Below are 19,020 nucleotides of genomic sequence, written 5' to 3'. Positions count from 1 at the left end.
GTGACAGTGCTTGCTAGGATAAACAGCGTCATGACCCGCACCACTAGTCATAGGCATCGATCTCCCACAATCAACCAGTTGATACGCCACGCAATTATTGTCGAACTTGACAGCCGGCGAATCCGTATTTCTATATTTAGTCAAAAGACACCCTTCCCATCTAACAATGCAATAGTCTCAAACGCCTTGCGGCATTCGTCCTACATAGCGTGTACTACGCTATCCTGCGGGTATCGGAGATCGAGAGTGAAAGTCACTTGCGATGAGACAGTCTTCGTAGACGCGTTCGATAGAACTCTAGTAATACCAGTCGAGGCCAATGCATCATATCGCTTAGCAACGTCATACGAAGCGGCAATCATCTTGGAAAATGCAAGCCATGGATCCTGACGGGCACTCAAAGATGTTCTTCCGGTGTGAGCATCTTTCCCGTGGACGGTTTTAGTCCACTGTCTGCATTTCTGGGCACACTGAACGACACTGATTGATCAGTTGTTCCCTGGGAGAATTGGGTCCTATCCAATCTGTAACTCAAAATGGGCTCTGAGAGCGTATCCAGTTGCTGGGTCGCTGGAACAAGCAATGTGATCCAAGCATCCGTGTCTTTGAAGCTCGGAGTGGAGAGTCCCACTGGGACTGAGAATGCCACGCAGGCCCCAAACTTTTTGAATTGGGATGGCACCGGCCCAGACACCCAAGGAACACATCTATTTGGGCAACCGGGCACTTTCATCGCTGTAGATTTGATATTAATGATAACTCCACAAAGGGCATGATGGAACAAATTTTGACGCTTACTTACCCCAGTTAACCACTCCGACATCATAGTCTGGAACTCACATTTCTTCTCAGGCTCTGGACTTCAGTGGCAGACTATCAACGAATAGAGGCGTCATCATCATTGAGAGTTAGATCAACCATGCCTGTGTCTGTTGGGTTTCTGCCATGTCGTTGGAATGCATTCAACGGTCGAATGGAAATTAGTACATACTCGCCTTTGCGATGCTCAGTACCCCATTCACATGTCTCATGCAGCGTATCTCATAATCGCTGCGAGTTGACCTTGAGACCTAATGGGGCTTGCAGTCGGGGGGCCGTAAAGAACCCACCGGGCATTGGAATGAAGGGCGCGTGTTGCGCGTTTTGTGCCGTATATTTTGTGGATAAAGCGACACTGGTCCAACAGCTTGTCGATTTCAATAAATTCGATAGAAGTTCACGCATACAGCATAAGTTGGAGATTTAGAAATCAAAGGGGATTTTTTTTAGGGTTAACATTCGTCTTTGAAAGGTCCGAGACAGTCGCCACTCTGTGACTGACAGCGCCTTCTCAGAACAGGTGTGAATATAGTCGCAGCAATGATCAAATGTGCTCACCGGATGACTAGATGCTTGAATATACGGTCGGCAATGACTACAAGGACCGGAGATTATCGGTTCCAAGGTCAACGGCTCATCGCGGAGCCGCCTATACCATCTCCCCAAAACTACACCCAGAAGGTCGGGAATGATATGTATCAAACGGCACACAGAGAAGCACTTATTGAAGCATTGATCAAATTTTCAACGTTGTTCCCGTCATAATCATTACTATTGTAGACTTACTGCATGGCCGGCGAGAATGTGTATAGTTACAACCACACCACTATAAACGCCATGATGATCCCTAAGTCAACATCCATTGGGTTCATCAATTGCACGTTTCAAAATGGATGAAAACTGAAAAGGCCAAAACTTTCCAACATGCGATGATAGAACCCCCTTGTTACTTGTTGTGCCGGACACATCCCTTGCTCCGGTAACACGAGCCAAGGTGCCACGCCCAGGTGCTGCTCAGGAAATAGAGGTCGGCTCACAGTTAAGCTATAGTGCGCTCTACCCCAGACCATCTTCATTTCGCAGGTCCTGAAGTTTTCGCCTGCCGTTTCCTTCTCCGCCCGATGATCCGCTCGCCCACTCCAACTATTCCAGACAGAAGATTCAACAGGGTTCGAAAATGTCTATACCGAGCCGATGCCGAGGCTAAAAGATACCGGCCCGTTACCATAATCGACATGACCGAACGAACTAAGAATAAGACGTGCAGTGCTGAAAGCAGCCGGAAAAAAATTCAGCAAGGATGTAGCGATCTAGCCGCGTTCTACCTCTTTTGGCATCGGATTTGGTTCGCAAGGGTAGCCGTATGGTATCTAGGACACCTGTGCGTTCTGAGATGGACCGGGACGGGTGTGCGGAATACTCACCAGGTTAAATTTCCAATCCTTTTCCACGGTGTGGAATTGGATTTTGCTTGGATGTTGGTTTTGTTGGGGCAAAGTACAAAAGCATGGAGTTAGTACGGCTTTTTCTCGGGTTTCTGTCACGGTCGACTGAGGGACTTGCCCCACAATTATCATCTTTGTACTGTCGTAAGTAGTACAAATGCAGCTTGATGCCCCGTCGGATCGCCCGGTGTAGCGTGTCTGGTCTTCGGTACGGGGTTTATCACGTCTTTTTTTTTTTTTTTTGTTGGGAAACGAGTGGGAAAAGGTGGATCTTGACCACCTTTTTTTTTAAAAAAAAAAAAATACAGAGCAGCCAGAGCAATGTGTTCATTTCATTCCTTTCGTCTTCCACTGATCTACATAGTGCATAGTGCAATAGTAGATATAGAGGGGAGATCCGTCAATTATGCAATGCATACGGTATACATAGTCCATCCATGACAAGACTAGATAGTTTCCACCTCACTCAAGCTAAGAGATGGGAAAAACTGCTAAATCAAGAAACTGATTTAGATTCAAGGATCATCTCTCTATGCATTTCCACCAAAGCCCCTTTGAGCCGTCGAAAAAAGAATAAGATGCATTGACTAGTCGGACCACCTAACAAACCCCCCCCCGGCTGCAAGGTACCCCTGTCCCACAATCATTTCACTCCCCACAATACAATTCCCAATTAAAGAATGATACAGAGGTGCTCCGTAAAAAATGGATCGGATTTAAATCAGATTCTAAATACAGAGCCCTCGTAACAGTGGATCTACCCGTATGGCTTAAATCTGTGAATATCAATCTCTGAGACTACCAGAGCCGTGCACATTGCCACAAGACGATTCTCTCGGATCAACCGCATGCCAGCGCCAACACAAACGGGGTTGTAGTTTCCTTCTCCCCCACATGCCCCAGAAGTCGGCGATCCGGTCTCCTCAGGAGCCTCGATGGCATACGCAATCGGGGATGGAATTCGGAATCATTTGACATCATAAGATCAAACTATGACATCTCAGAATCAAGATGACGGGGATTTCAACACAATACCATCGGTCTGCATTAAGGTATGTACGCAGTCGAAGTTGCCGAGTATTCAAATACGGCATACGAAGTTAAAAGGCCAAAGTTAGCTGATACACTTTTGGGGCTCGATCCGCTGGTATCTTGGAATGTCACTTGCACGTCACCTGTGGCCCGTGACTATCCCCAGACCTTGGCCCTTGGCTAAGCCATGGTCCCCGCCTATTGGACTCGGGGCAAAGGGTTCGATACGAGAACACCTAGGCCGTGATCAGTTGAACTAGCGTATCTTCCCGACTTCAATTGCCCCATTGATGTGGCGGGTATATTCTTAGTCAAAATCTTTTAGAGGGGCAAGCTTACCCCGGAGCAACGGAAGGGGCCTTCCAACCCCCGCATGGCCGAACCCAAACTGACATACTGATGTGATAATTGCAATCAAATGATTTCAATAGTGAATTGGGGGGGGAGGAGGAGGAAGGGGGAGGAAGGGGGGGGGTGTAGTGGGCATAGGATTTCATTGACTCCTGATTTGGAGATCGAAATGGATGATCCAGTTGACTGTACAGTGTATATGTGAGGCCGTCTGCGGCTATATAACATATAGATGTACAACATAAGAGTCATAGAGTGGTATTTGGGGTATTACATGGTAAAGGATGCACGGACCATTTCCTAATATGGAACAGGGAAGAAAAGGGAAGTGGCACATCCTCTCGGGAAAGCTGGACTACTAATATTTTGAATCCGCTCTGGGTTCTCCTTTTTTCTTTTTTTTTTCTTCTCGCATTGCTATAGTCCTGATCATAATTCCCTTCTAACTTATAACCGACTCTCAGAGTAAGTTCATTTCCGACCCATCGCCGGTTATGAAGAGCTTCCACTTTGCTCGCTTTTTCCCATTCCGGACCTTTCGCAATTCATTTCCTCTGACATCTGATCTCGTGCAGAATTCATCATCTAATTCATTTCTGCATCCATTCCTCCCATTGGACTCCGCGATCATGTCGGACGGCCCCATTCAGCCTCTCAAGCCTATAGTGGTAAGAATCACCTTGTGACCGGGAGGACCAGACCTATGTAGCTCCGGTGAACACATTTTCATGAGCTGACATGGGGTGATATAGGTGCATGAAGCACACGAGGTCGACACTTTCCACGTCCCGAAGGCGTTCCACGATAAGCACCCCACCGGCACTCATCTCAAGGACATCGACGAGTACAAGAAGCTCTACGAAGAATCAATTAAGAGCCCCGACACTTTCTGGGCCCGTATGGCCCGCGAGCTGCTCACATTCGACAAGGACTTTGAAACCACACATCACGGTTCGTTCGAGAACGGTGACAATGCCTGGTTCGTCGAGGGTCGGTTGAACGCGTCATTCAACTGTGTCGATCGTCATGCCCTCAAGAACCCAGATAAGGTTGCCATAATTTATGAAGCCGATGAGCCCAACGAGGGCCGTAAGATCACCTACGGAGAGCTGATGCGCGAGGTGTCCCGGGTTGCCTGGACTCTGAAGGAGCGGGGTGTCAAGAAGGGCGACACCGTCGCCATCTACCTGCCTATGATTCCCGAGGCCGTGATCGCTTTCCTGGCTTGCTCGCGTATTGGTGCTGTACACTCAGTTGTCTTTGCTGGTTTCTCTTCCGACTCCCTCCGGGACCGTGTCCTGGACGCCTCCTCCAAGGTCGTTATTACCTCCGACGAAGGCAAGCGTGGGGGCAAGGTCATCGGGACTAAGAAGATTGTGGATGAGGCCATGAAGCAGTGCCCCGATGTGCACACCGTGCTGGTGTTCAAGCGCACCGGTGCCGAGGTGCCCTGGACCGCCGGCCGTGACATCTGGTGGCACGAGGAGGTCGAGAAGTACCCCAACTACCTCGCCCCTGAGCCGGTCAGCTCCGAGGACCCTCTCTTCCTGCTGTACACTTCCGGTTCAACCGGCAAGCCCAAGGGTGTTATGCACACCACTGCCGGCTACCTGCTCGGTGCTGCCATGACTGGAAAGTACGTGTTCGATATCCACGATGATGATCGCTACTTCTGCGGCGGTGATGTCGGTTGGATTACTGGTCACACCTATGTTGTGTACGCCCCTCTGTTGCTTGGCTGTGCCACCGTCGTGTTCGAGAGCACTCCCGCCTACCCCAACTTCTCCCGCTACTGGGATGTCATTGACAAGCACGACGTCACACAATTCTACGTTGCACCCACCGCTCTGCGTCTGCTGAAGCGCGCCGGAGATGAACACATTCACCACAAGATGAGCAGTCTGCGTATTCTTGGCTCTGTTGGAGAGCCCATTGCTGCAGAAGTCTGGAAGTGGTACTTTGAGTCGGTCGGCAAGGAGGAAGCTCACATCTGCGACGTTTGTTCCCCCCCCCTTATTCTTGGCCCATTTGGAATGCCCTCTAATCTTTGGATATGTAGACATACTGGCAAACCGAGACCGGCTCAAACGTCATCACCCCTCTCGGCGGCATCACCCCTACTAAGCCCGGTAGTGCTTCCCTCCCCTTCTTCGGTATTGAACCTGCCATTATCGACCCCGTCTCCGGAGAGGAGATTCTCGGAAATGATGTCGAGGGTGTTCTGGCCTTCAAGCAGCCGTGGCCCAGCATGGCCCGCACTGTGTGGGGTGCCCACAAGCGTTACATGGACACTTACTTGAATGTGTACAAGGGTTACTATGTAAGATGCCTCGCAGCTGCACTCTATGGGATTGAGACTGACTCCCAGATAGTTCACCGGAGATGGTGCAGGCCGTGACCACGAGGGCTACTACTGGATCCGCGGCCGTGTGGACGATGTCGTCAACGTTTCTGGACATCGTCTGTCCACCGCTGAGATCGAGGCTGCTCTTCTCGAGCACCGTAAGTGCAACCAAGCAACCATCCAAATTTTCCAATCGAGCCCACACTAACTATGATCAGCTGCCGTTGCCGAGGCTGCTGTTGTTGGTATTGCCGACGAGCTGACCGGCCAGGCTGTCAATGCTTTTGTCGCTCTCAAGGAGACCAACGCGTCAGAACAGATCAGCAAGGACCTTGCAATGCAAGTCCGCAAGTCTATCGGTCCCTTCGCCGCCCCCAAGGCCGTTTTCATTGTGGATGACCTCCCCAAGACCCGCAGTGGCAAGATCATGCGCCGTATCTTGCGGAAGATTCTCAGTGGCGAGGAGGATAGCCTCGGCGATACTTCCACGGTAAGCACACTGCCCCCTCAGCAACATAGTATTGCCAATTGTCTACTCCAAACAGTGACTGACACAATCTCCTGGACAGCTCTCCGACCCCAGTGTTGTGGACAGGATTATCAAAACCGTCCACCTCGCCCGCCAGAAGTAAAGTGAAGGTCTATGAATATGATGATAATGACGTCGGAGAGCATAATTCCTGGTGAGATTTTTGGAAGTAGTATAATGGTCCTGCACGGATCAAACACCCCAAGCTCGGTCCACTTGGGCGGACTTGGCTATGTTCGTTTCCTTTCTTTCTTTTCTTTTGGCCGGTTTCAGAATCACTACTTGTACTTGAGATTCCCTTGGCTCGCTCTGAAGCGATGTGAATAGTATATTTTGACTTCAAATCTCTACCCCGTGGACGTTGTTCCAAAGTCATTAGAAGTAAATCTACCGGGTGTCAGCCTCGATGCAAAGCATCTATCTGCTGGGTAGCATGTACTCTGCGTTCAATAGTCCAATAGACTGGAAATGGGATTATGCCCTTGGTTGAATAGAGAGATTATCAACAAATCAAGTTGTTCAAGAACCATCTAGTTCATGTACGAATTGTCGAAGAGATTCCATGATTCCATATTAACGTCTTGTGCGAGTTGCCTCAGATCAATCCCCGGTATACCACCACATCCATAGTCCATAAACCGTCCGCTGTTGTTTCGTTGTGTACCGTACTCTTCACGGCATCTCGACTCGCTTATTGAGTTCAAGCTACAGCGCTGGCTTGCGATTCTCATGCAGAACACGAACCTCGTGGCTTGGAACTCTTCCTTTAGCTTCTTGTTGTGCAATCCTTAGAGAGATTTTCTTTTATAGTTTCTTACTCCTGAATACATTTTCCAACTTGGAAACGTCAAAATTACATATTTCTAGGCCGTTTTACCAGCTAAACTCTGGCTGCAACATCAAAGAGGGAAAATATCTGAACGGAAGACGAGTTACCAAAAAAATGCCACCGAAAGTACTACTAAGAAGGACGTGAAGAGGCCGAATATTCTTATAGAGCTAGGTTTTAAAATGTGATCCAATAGATTGACCAAGAGATGATACTAATACAGACGAGGCTGACTGGTTTAATAGTTGCCTCCGGCGCGTGGGCGTCCGGCGGTCCTCCTTGGACTGCATGAGACCAGCTGATCTGCGCACGTGGTTATAGCGATAACTCGAAGATTCGACGTGATTGGGTGGGAGTAGAATATAGGGAGCTATCATGCTGTTGATTATGAGGTGCTAGACACACATGGCCTATGTTGTATGTCTTTTCTTTGATGTCAAAAGTTCTGTGCTGGTAGTATCAATCATTTCAATACCAGAGTGAAAAGCGAGTTTGCGTCGAATTTTCATAGGCTAAAATAGGGCCGGACACCTTTTTAAATTCATGAACGTAGCAAGACATGTTTTTGTTTGAAATTTTTCAAGAAGCCTAGGAGACTCGGAGCCCCTTGGTATACATCACTCGAGTGCATTTCACCTTCAGATCACTTGTGAATAACAATTACTCTTCAGCCGATAAGACATCTCGACTCAAGCTGCCTTGAGCATCAATAAGTCTTTTGTCTATAGACAGACCGAAGACAAGTGTATGGTGCTTGCTCTGCGCCGCATTTATTGGAGAACTCCGATTTAGGCAGCTATCACGTGACGGACTATTGTGACCCGGACCTTACCTAACACAAGTCTCCAGCAAACTTAACTCTGCCTTTTCTGTCGCGTCTTCTCCCTCTCTTCTTCATCCCCACTCCTGTTCGCAATTCCTCTTCTACTCTTAATCGACACTCCCTCGAAACTGCGCGCAATCAACCTATGACTTGGTGAACACCCGACAAACTCCAGCCGACATCATGTCTTTCGGATTTGGAGGGTTCGGTCAGAACAACCAAAGCGGTGGCTTTGGCGCAGGTACTGGCTCTGGCTTCGGGGCTGGCACCGGCACTACTGGAGGTAGGTCACTTCTGTTTCTTTTTTATTCAAACTCCCCTCGTGTTTTGGAGGTCTATCCCCGTTTTCTCCCCTCCTGCTTGTGTCCTCGGCTTTTCCCCATCTCGACAATCAGTGCTCCTGATTCCGACCCGCGATGGTGCCACGCGCAAGGCGAATAACATCAGCATAACAACCTTTGTCGTGCGATCAAAAATTACCTGCGGACCATTTAAGTGCATTAGCGACACCACAACAAGATAAGAAATGCAAGAGCTTCTTCGAATCCAAGTCTCTCTGACCGCGATCCCCTCCGTCATCTAGGCTTTGGCTCGACAGCATCCCCGTTCGGAGGCGCCACTACTGGCACTTCAGGCGCCTTCGGCAGTGGCGCTTCCAACACATCTACTGGCTTCGGATCCGTATCCGGCACTGGCGGAGGTACGTGCTCAAACGTCTTGAGCTGCGCGCTGCTCTCTTGATTTTCCCTGGCTGGATCTCCTGTCGCATAACATGGCCTTGTGATTCAAACGCTCCCACAATGGTCGCGCATGTGGAATCGGTGGATTTGCTCTTCGCTCCCCCTGGTGTGATCGCTGGTGGCACACCCCTGCAATTGCCACTAACCTGCGACTTGACCCAAATTTTGGCCGACATGCGCCCGAGGACCACTTTTCAATAACCTGCACTTGTTTGATCGCTTCGTCAAAGGGTTGATCGTGCTTACTGACTTTTAATTTCATCAGGATTTGGAACCAATACTACCGCCCAACAACCTAATGCCCTTTTCGGCAGCCAAGCTCGCCCTGGTGGATTCGGCACCACCAATACTTCTAACACCGGATCCCTCTTCGGAGGAGGCACTCAGACTGCTGGCACCACCGGCGGCTTCGGTAATGGTGGAGGTTTCGGCTCTACCGGCACCACTGGCGGCTTTGGCGCCAATGCCAATGCAGCGCCCACAGGAAGTCTTTTCGGCGCGGCCAAACCCACAGGCTTTGGTACTTCAACTACGGGCACTGGCGGATTTGGCACTAGCGGTGGCTTCGGATCTACTGCTGCCACTTCAACCCCCAGCACAGGCTTTGGTGGCTCAGGCACTGCCTTCCAGGGTGCTCTACCTAACTGCGAAGGTACTGGCGGCACCCCGTTCAGTCCTTGGAACGAGAAAGATACGAGCTCCGCCAATACTACGAACCACTATCAAAGCATCTGCTTTATGCAACCCTACAATAAATGGTCTTTCGAGGAGCTTCGCCTAGCGGATTATCAACAAGGTCGTCGTTTCGGTAACGGCAGTGGCCAAGCCGGTGGCTTTGGTGCTCCTGCTTTCGGTAACGCCACCACTGGTGGATTTGGTCAGCAGAATGCTACAGCTACTCCCGGCGCCTTTGGTACTACTCCGTTCGGAGGGGCTGCCACAACTGCTCCAACCGGCTTCGGTGCAACCCAGACCACAGGAGGTGGATTTGGCTCTACTGGTACTAACCCATTGTTCGGTGGAGCAGCCAAACCCGCAACTTCTTTGTTCGGCGGTGGAACTACTCCTGCAGCTTCATCAGGATCCCTCTTTGGTGGAGCCACACAGACTGCTGGTGGCTTTGGAAGCAACACCGGTACTGGCACTGCATCGGCTTTCGGCAACACCGGCGGGTCTTTGTTCGGCGCCAACAACCAGCAACAGCAGAACAAGCCCGCATTTGGCGCCGCCGGCACAACCGGCGGTAGCGCCTTTGGTGGGTTCGGTAATACCCAAACAACTAGTGCCGCGAATCCGTTTGGAGCTTCGACCGCCACAGCCTCGCCCTTTGGTGGCGGTACTCAGCAGCCAGCAACAAGTGCTTTCGGTGGTTTCGGTGGTGCAACCCAGCAGAACCAATCTCAAACTCAACCCAAGTCATTGTTTGGCGGCGGTGGATTTGGCGCGAGCACCCAGCAACAGGGAACTGGCACAGGCTTGCTCGGTGCCGCTGGCACTACTCCAGCTGCCGGAACTTCACTCTTCGGTGGAGCCCAGCAGCAACCTCAACAGGCAGGTACCTCACTCTTCGGTGGAGCCCAGCAGCAACCTCAGCAGGCAGGTACCTCACTCTTCGGTGGTCAAAATCAGCAGCAACAAAAGCCGGGTGGTCTCTTCGGATCTACCCCAGCTCCCGCCGCAGGTGGTTTCTCTGGGTTCGGTGCCTCGCAGCCCCAGCCAGCCACGGCCGGCAGTAGCTTGTTCAACACACAGAACCAACAGCAGCAGAAGCCCGGTGGCCTCTTTTCCTCGACGACAGGAGCCGGCGGCAGCTTGTTCGGCGGTGGCCAAACCACCGCGGGCCAAGGCGCCGGCTCTTCGCTCTTTGGTGGTCAAAGCCAGCAACAGCAGGCTGGTGGCCTAGGTGTCAGTTCTTTCGGCGCCTCAATGCCTGGACAACAGTCTCAGCCTGTCCCTGGTAGCTTCCAAGCGTCGCTCCTTGATGGAAATCCATATGGAAGCCAGTCTATCTTCTCTGGTCTTCCTGCTCCTGGTGCATCAGCCCCCGGTCCCCTTGCCACGCCACTGTCTTCCAGTATGAAGCAAAAACAGCGAACCCCATTGCCGGTTTACAGAATTACTCCCAACGCTGCAAATCGCCTAATCACCCCTCCGAAGCGCGGATATGGTTTCTCCTACTCTACCTATGGCTCACCCTCTGGCAACACTGGTACCCCATCTGGTCTTGGCAGTAGTTTGTTGGCTACTGGTGGCGGCAGTAACAGTCTCCGCGGCAGCGTTAATGGCAGCATTGGTCGTACCTTTAGCAAGAGTTACTCTACTAGCAACCTTCGCAAGACTTTCGACCCAGAGGCGGACAGCGTTTTATCTCCCGGTGCCCTGCAGGCCGGCAGCTCACGTGGTAGCAGCAACCTCAAGCGTCTCACCATCAACCGTGGTCTGAGAAGTGAAATTTTTTCGACCTCGACTCGCACTCCACCGGCCCCTCTTCTCACCAACGGAGAAGATGCTGCTCAGTCTGCTGACAAGCTGAAGAAAAAGGTCAGCTTCGACTCTAATGCCTCCGGGCTCAACGGCGGAGACCTTGTTCGCGTTGAACCAAATAGTCCGGAACCGTCTGCTGAAGAGCTTGGGTTCCTTCGCTCTGTGCGCAAGAGCGGTAGCCTCAACGGTTTCGATACCGCTGGTACTTCCGATCGTCCGGAGACAGAGTCTGTCCGCCGTGACCTTGCTTCTATCCCCGAAAGCGCCCCGCAAACCACCAACGGTGCTATCGTTAAGCGCCTTACTTTCATCCCTGGCGGTGACCCACGGCCCGGCGAGTACTGGATGCAGCCTTCCCGTGCCGAGCTTGGCCGATTGAGCCGCGACCAGCTCAGACAAGTTGTCGACTTCACCGTTGGACGTCAGAACTGTGGATCTGTCACTTTCAACGGCCCCGTCGATCTGACTGCCGTTGATCTGGATAACCTCTTCTCCAATATTGTAGACATTGGTCTTCGCAAGATTACTGTCTACCCTGAGGAATCGGTCAAGCCTGCCAGAGGAAAAGGACTGAACGTGCCCTCTACCCTGCGGATTGAGAACTCCTGGCCCCGTGGTAGAGATAGGAAGAGCAACTCACCTGTCACTAGCGGTCCTCTGTTCGACAAACACATTGATCGTCTGCAGAAAGTTGGAGACACTGAGTTCGTCAACTACGAAACTGAGACTGGAACCTGGGTTTTTAAGGTACCTCATTTCACTACATACGGTCTTGACTACGATGAAGAGGAAGGTGAGAGCCATGACCAGGGCACCATGGGTGCACAGGGCCCTGACCAGCCTACCCCCAGGGCTCACTACGACCAGTCCACAAGTTTCGATCAGTCTACCACCTTCTCCATCGACGAGTCCTTCGTCGGTTCTATGATTGGTGTTGAGGACGATACCTTCGATTTCAAAAAGCGCAAGCTTGTTCCTGGCTCTTTCGCGAGTCAGGCCATGCCTGTGGAGGACGATTACTTTTCTGAGGGTGAAACTGAGTCTTTTTTAGAGGAAGGCTCCACGGGTTCGACTACTGAGAATGACGATGACGTCGTCACCGAGAGCCAACAGTCTGGCGATTCGGTAGTTGGATCAGATGAGGCAGATGAAATGGATATGGCGGGAGCCTTTCCAACTCCTCATCGCACCGTGGAGCGGGACAACTATCAGAGCACCAACAGTGATCTGGATACCACTTACCCTATCTCAAAACACTTTGGCAGCCCTGCAAAGCCTCAACTTGATCTGAGTGGTGACTGGGCAGAGCAGCTGCAGCGCACCATCAGCCCTCGCAAGCAGAACCGTGATGCCTTGCGCGAAATGCAGGCAAACGCTTTCATTGACCGCAATCTTTTGAACGATGAATCTCCTACAACCATTGCAACAGCCCCTGCGAAGAAAGGTTTCTCGAACAGCATTGATCTTATGAACTCTTTGTTTCAGCAGCCGCGCAAGCAAGCTGCCCCTTCTCCGCTGAAGGCTTCTAAGGCACCGCCAAAGGGCTTTGAGGTTAGAATTCCTTCCTTATGTTCACACTAATGATCATTCCCTTCGTCTCCTTCCCTGTGTCACTGCATCATGTATCTATGAAATTGCACATCACTCCTCAGATAGTTTAACAATGTGATAACCTGAGCTAAACCTTTTTTTCTTCACCCTAGTGGCCTTACAACAAGCAACCAAAAACTTTTGCTGGCGATGCAACGCAAATGAGCGAATCTGACGCCGCTTTCCACGATTCCTTCAAACCCCGCTGGGGTCCTATGGACTCCCTCGTCTGCGCGAAAAACGATATGGAGGACACAATCTTTGGGGTGAACCATACCTGGAAAGAAAGTTTCTCCGTCTTTAGCGAGGAACGTGATATTGCAGTGATGACTTACAATCAATCTAGCGAAGTACGTTTGTGGTTTGACGGTGTTCATTTGAACTTGATGCTGATGATGATACAGGTTAAGGAAATGCTCGACGTCCAGCGGCTTCAGTCCTCTATCCAGCGCATCGACGGCTCTCCTTTTGTTCGCATGGCCAAGGTTGATCTGTCGCAGTTTCCTCTGTCACCGTCTACCCGTTCCCAGTCGGAGGAAGAGCGCTTGGTGTGGCAGCTTCTCAACATTCTTTTTAATGACGACATTGAGGACGACATTTCAGCGGGTGTACCGCCGCGTCTACGACAGCAATTTGCGCACCGGATTAAGAAGGACCGCCTCACACGTCTATGGGAGGGAATCCTTCGTGAAAAGCACTCCCAGAACCTGGATTTGATTCGCTCACCTGTGGAACGAGCCGTTCATTTGATTTGTTCTCACCGCGTGGAGGAAGCGTGCAAGACATTGATCGACAGTCAAAATCCCCATCTGGCGACTGTCGTCGCACAGATTGGCCGCGATGCTACTTCGCGGGCTGACATCGCAAATCAGATCGATGTATGGCGTCAGAACAATATCCTCTCGGAGATCAGTGAACCCACACGAGCCTTGTACGAACTGGTTGCAGGAAACGCTCTCCGCAGCGAGGGCAAATCAGGTGGTGCGCTTGAAGACCGGGCCTCCAGCTTTGGCTTCACTGAACGGTTCGATCTTGATTGGTTCCAGGCCTTCGGTCTTCGTCTGTGGTATTGCACTGCCGAAGATGAGCCAATTGAGGTGGCTGTATCCAAGTTCCTTGAGGACTTGACCACCGGACAAGAACCCGCTTTCCCTCACCCATCGCACCACGCTAGTACACGTGCAGTTCTAAAGCCTGGCTTTGATACTCTTGGCCGTGAATCTCCTCTCTGGGTTCTGCTCAAAGCCTTCTCAGTGATCCAAGGCCATGGCACCCAACCCATTCAATTCCCGGCATCTTTCCTCCCCGAATCCGTTTCCGGTGACCGTCTCTCCAACCGACTCTCCTTCCAGCTACACCACGTTCTCACTGCAACGGTCGGACCAAACCAGGCCATCAAAATCGACCAACATCAAGCCGATCAGCTCGTCTGGGATTTCGCTTCCGAACTTAGTGCAGGCGGTAAACTCGATCAAGCACTGTTTGTCCTCTTGCACCTTTCCCAAGCCAACGACCGCAAGCGCGCCGTCCAGGAAACTCTCGCCCGGTTCGCCGCTCAACTCCCCGAACCCTTCGCTGCCGACGGCTCCTCCCATCCGGCATGGCAATATCTCATTACCGAGCTCCAGCTTCCCGAGGCCTGGATCTGGGTTGCCAAGGCCCTGCATGCTCGTGACATCGGTGACGCTGCCCGTGAAGTCGACTGTCTCATTCGCGGCAAGCACTGGAACGACGCCCATGCCACATTCTGTCGCATCGTCGGTCCAAGCACCATCATCGAGGGTGACTACCGCACCCTCGAAGCTCTGGTCTCTGGCTTCGGCGACGCACCCGAGCGTAAAATGCGCGGCTGGTCTTCTGGTGGCGGTGTCTACGAAGATTTCCTCCGTCTGGTCAACTCCACCAGCGGCCGACGTGATCCAACTCGTCTGAACCGCTTGGTGAACGCTCTTGTTGCCATGGGTGATCGTGTCCAGGGGTCCAGCTTGGAAGGACTGGAGGAGCGTGTTGCATTTAAGGAGATGAGCCGAGCTGTCGCTGGCTGGATTACGCACGAGGATGTTCATGTTAGCTCCCTTCTCCCTTTTCCGTCGATTACTTGTTTATGTTCATTGCTGACTTCCTTTTTTCTACAGTCTGTTGAATCCTCCGCTGTCCTGGGCCTGCCCTTGACAGGCGACGCTCGCATTTTGCAGACCGCTGAAATGAGCCGTCGGTACTACGGCGTCATTATGGCCGGTGGCTATTAAGTTTTGAGGACATAAAGGAAATCATGTTCCAGTTTGCAAATGTTCATTGTGGAATTAGCGGGCACTAACTATCCAAAGCCCAAGCACATCTGATCCTTTTTTTTTCTCTTGGTTTTGCACTTTTTTTTTACTCTCTCTCTGTGTTCTGTCCCCCAAATGATCTCAAATGGTTCCCATGACATGTATTGTACTCTACCCTATTGCTGAACCCCTATTTGAACCAATTCATTCTATTCTTTTTCTTTGTTGTAGACATTGTCGCAGAAAAGAATGTCCATAGTTCGTAGTCGTACTCTTATAATCACATGTGGCTCTGCTCATTGTTTGCAACTCCCAAGTACGAGCGGAATAGAAACCATCACGAGTCTACGCTGTGCTTCACTGTGCTCGCATCTCGGGATGTCTGTCATGGAAACTCGAAGTGGTAGTAGACGAAACTGGAGCTGCTGAATGTGGACGAGAATATCCTGGTGAATACTCCCCTTCCATCGGTTCTGGAGAGAATCTGGTAAATGTGCTCGTATATATCCTTTAGTCCTCTAGGTAGATCCTAATCTTCCTTGCTCTGAACAGTGACATGTTCGTCGATGTTGACCATCTTCACATTGCTAGTCCGTACATTCATAACCTCAAAATTGGTCGACCACCCACCTATGCAGCCTTATCATATCCCTTTTCTAGATGTATTCCCTCTTATTGATGTTAGCCGCAGAATTTAGAATGTGTGAATATCCGAAATGGATAGACCTCTGGTGGTAAGAATGGCGCCATATGAGAAGTGCGTACAACTGTGAATTAGGCTTTCCACATGCCACATTAGCAACATGCAGAAGCATCGCCTGACCGAAGCAACTGGCGATGATATGCCTCCATCGCAGGAGAATATACCATCTTCCATACCCCGTTCGCCAGTCACTGCCGCATGAAAACTGTCCTTTCGTATGTGCCCAAAAGCCCACACACATAGTTCGTATCCTGCATTTAGGGGTTGAGCAAGCCAGGTTCAAAGTTGTAGTTCATTGAGGCCGACATTGTGTATCCGGGCCGGTGCTCGCTAATCAGTGGCACCTTCAATTCCCCGACAACCTTGAGCTCCTGGTCCCTCTTCATGTACGCCGCGCTCATCTCCGCAATTTCGATGTTGACAAAACGATGAACGAGTGATTTGAAATCTGCCAAACTGTTATGGATTGGGCACTTCGAATTTCTTCCATAGAGTCAACCGAGTGTTAGAACCAAGGTTGTACGCCATGCTCATCACCGACGTCCACTATATCCTCATTCTCGCGCTGTTCTTGCCGGGGAGGGTGGGGCTTCAATAGCCTGTCAATTCCAGAGCTGAGCTGTACCTTCTACATCTTGTAGAAAACCAGGCCATTGACGGAGCTTTCCCTCAAGCTTCGACCGTGTGGTATGTCAGGTTGTGCAAAGTAGCAGGTTGAAGTGTCCGTTGTGCAAACAATTTGGGGAAGGTGCCAACAACACTGTTACGAAAAGAGCTACAATGTGCTTCTTACCTCTCTCTCCCTCTTTTCCTTTCCATCTCCCCATCTCGATTTGCTATTGTTTGATCTCAACTACTATACCTCACTTATCATGGAGCCCCAACAGAGTCCAGAAGGAACTCGTGGGGGGAGTCCCGTGACAGTACCTGGTCCCTTTGAGCACGCCCCGGCAGAACGCAATATAAGGAGAGTCGATAGTGGATATGGCCCTGGTTTTACTGAAGTCCCAGTTGCAGCTCCAGCCACAAATGCATCATCCGGCGATGCTAACAATGCCCATCATCAGCCCGAAGCTGCTGCTGAGGACTCAGGCTCGCCGCCAGCTACAGGACCACATATCAACACCACAGAAACAGCACTGGATGAATTCCAGCCATCGTTCTCGGCATTCGGGAAATACGAAAAGTTGTTCATCGTGGTTATGGTGACTCTTGCTTCGTTCTTCTCCCCTCTTTCCGGCCAAATCTACTACCCCGTCATGCCAACATTAGTACAGAATTACCACCTCACCCCAGAGCTGATCAACCTCACTATCACAGCGTACATGATCTTCCAAGGCCTGGCACCGAGCTTCATGGGCACATTTGCCGACGCCGGGGGCAGACGTCCAGCGTACATCATTGCATTTGTAGTATACACCGCTGCCAACATCGGGCTGGCGTTGCAGAACAGTTTCGCGGCGTTGCTTGTCCTCCGCTGTCTCCAGAGCGCAGGTAGCAGCGGCACCGTGGCTTTTGGATATGGCGTTTTGGCGGATATTACGACGACTGCAGAGCGTGGGAAGTATATCGGGCCCATGGCAGCAGGTGTTATGGTTGCGCCTGCGCTGGGCCCTGTGATTGGTGGTCTTTTGGCCAAATTTCTCGGCTGGCGCAGTGTCTTCTGGTTCCTGGTCGTTATCAGTGGAGGATATTTAGTGTTATTTGTGCTTGCTATGCCAGAGACGGCGCGCAAGATTGTTGGTAACGGCCGTGCAATACCAAATGAGTGGTGGCGCAGATCGGTCATCCAGTGGTGGTTAAAGAGGCAGGCACAGTCGGATGAGGATGGGCAAAGTGGTGCAGAAGAATCACAACAGCACTTCCGGAGTACTGAACGACTTAGGTTTCCGAATCCTCTCAGGTCTTTCGTCATTATGCTGGAGTGGGATGCCTTGATCATCATCTCGTACGCCGGCATTGTCATGTTCTCCAACATCGCTCTGTTGACAAGCACTCCCAATCTCTTTGGTCCACTGTACGGATTCAACGAGCTCCAGATTGGTCTATGTTTCTTGTAAATTCCAGTCTTTCCCTTTTTTTATCTATCAAAAACCAGTTCTCTATTGACTAACCCAAACTCACAGGCCCCTCGGGGTAAGCTCTTGCCTCGGCGCAGTCCTATATGGGAAAGTCATTGACTACAATTACAAGCGGACAGCCCAGAAGCTTGGATTCTCGATCGATCGGAAGAAAGGAGACGACTTGCGCAATTTTCCAATCGAGCGTACTCGCCTGCAAACAGTATTCCCAGCAATGACCATCGGCGTTGCAGCATTCATCCCATATGGCTGGGTCCTACAGCAAAGAGCACACTTAGCTGCCCCACTGGTATTGCAGTTCATCATAGGCTTCTGCTTCGTTGCATCCCTAAACTGCCTTAACACTCTTCTTGTCGACCTGTTCCCAGACCAGCCTGCCACAGCTGCATCGGCATGCAACTTTGTTCGCTGCTGTCTTGGCGCTGTTGGGGCCGCTGTTATCAGCCAGATGCTGAGTGGCATGGGGTGGGGTTGGTGCTTTGTTTTTTTGGGGTTAGTCATGGCTGCAGGATTGGGGTTGCTCTGGGTTGAGAACGTGTACGGGATGGGCTGGAGAGAGAAGAGGTTGCTGAAGATCGAACGGAAGAAGGTGGAGAAGGAGGCGAGAGCCGCGGAGATTCAGGTTGAGAGAAATTCCGATGAGAGAGAACAGAAAGATACCCATGTTGCTGGTGCTAAAGCCGGTGTCACTGAAAGAACTGACACTTTCTTAAATCAGTGAAGCGAAACACGGAAGATCATCGCTGAGCTATTCTAAGGCGGTAAGACTTTGTTGCTACTGCTTCCGATCGTCGATTGTGAGCATAGGATTAACTGGATGGAAATTGAGAAAATGGGAACATGCTTCATAGCACGAATGAAGACATCAAATGCATCAAATTTGCTACCGACTGTACAAGAAAGGGAAACCTGGGCGCGATAGAGAAACACGAGGGGATCGAGCAGAGTAAAGAAAAGAGAAACACCGCCCTCCCCGGCCG

The 19,020-nt window shown here is 51.0% G+C and overlaps 3 protein-coding genes across 3 annotated transcripts; all 3 read left to right on the top strand.

Annotated features, from left to right (window-relative positions):
* Positions 1–4,276: 4,276 nt before the first annotated feature.
* On the top strand, positions 4,277–6,623 carry Pdw03_0682 (Acetyl-coenzyme A synthetase; the record flags this gene model as incomplete). The annotated part of the gene is made up of 6 exons (XM_014680459.1): positions 4,277–4,315; positions 4,400–5,644; positions 5,707–5,967; positions 6,020–6,149; positions 6,210–6,481; positions 6,561–6,623. The coding sequence occupies 6 exons, from the start codon at positions 4,277–4,279 to the stop codon at positions 6,621–6,623; spliced, it is 2,010 nt and encodes a 669-aa protein (XP_014535945.1).
* A 1,732-nt stretch (positions 6,624–8,355) lies between these two features.
* Pdw03_0681 (Peptidase S59, nucleoporin) lies at positions 8,356–15,235 on the top strand (the record flags this gene model as incomplete). Its single annotated transcript, XM_014680458.1, has 6 exons — positions 8,356–8,455; positions 8,756–8,872; positions 9,178–12,947; positions 13,100–13,336; positions 13,391–15,052; positions 15,122–15,235. 6 exons carry the CDS (start codon positions 8,356–8,358, stop codon positions 15,233–15,235), a joined length of 6,000 nt encoding a protein of 1,999 aa, XP_014535944.1.
* Positions 15,236–16,831: 1,596 nt separating this feature from the next.
* On the top strand, positions 16,832–18,761 carry Pdw03_0680 (Sucrose/H+ symporter, plant; the record flags this gene model as incomplete). Its single annotated transcript, XM_066099686.1, has 2 exons — positions 16,832–18,015; positions 18,086–18,761. The coding sequence occupies 2 exons, from the start codon at positions 16,832–16,834 to the stop codon at positions 18,759–18,761; spliced, it is 1,860 nt and encodes a 619-aa protein (XP_065957413.1).
* Between the last annotated feature and the right edge of the window lie 259 nt (positions 18,762–19,020).

The sequence above is a fragment of the Penicillium digitatum genome, chromosome 4 (genome assembly GCF_016767815.1).
Source record: "Penicillium digitatum chromosome 4, complete sequence".
Classification (NCBI taxonomy): Eukaryota; Fungi; Ascomycota; class Eurotiomycetes; order Eurotiales; family Aspergillaceae; genus Penicillium; species Penicillium digitatum.
The sequence above is the reverse complement of the archived record's forward strand: the minus strand, read 5'-3'. Positions and strand labels throughout refer to the sequence as shown.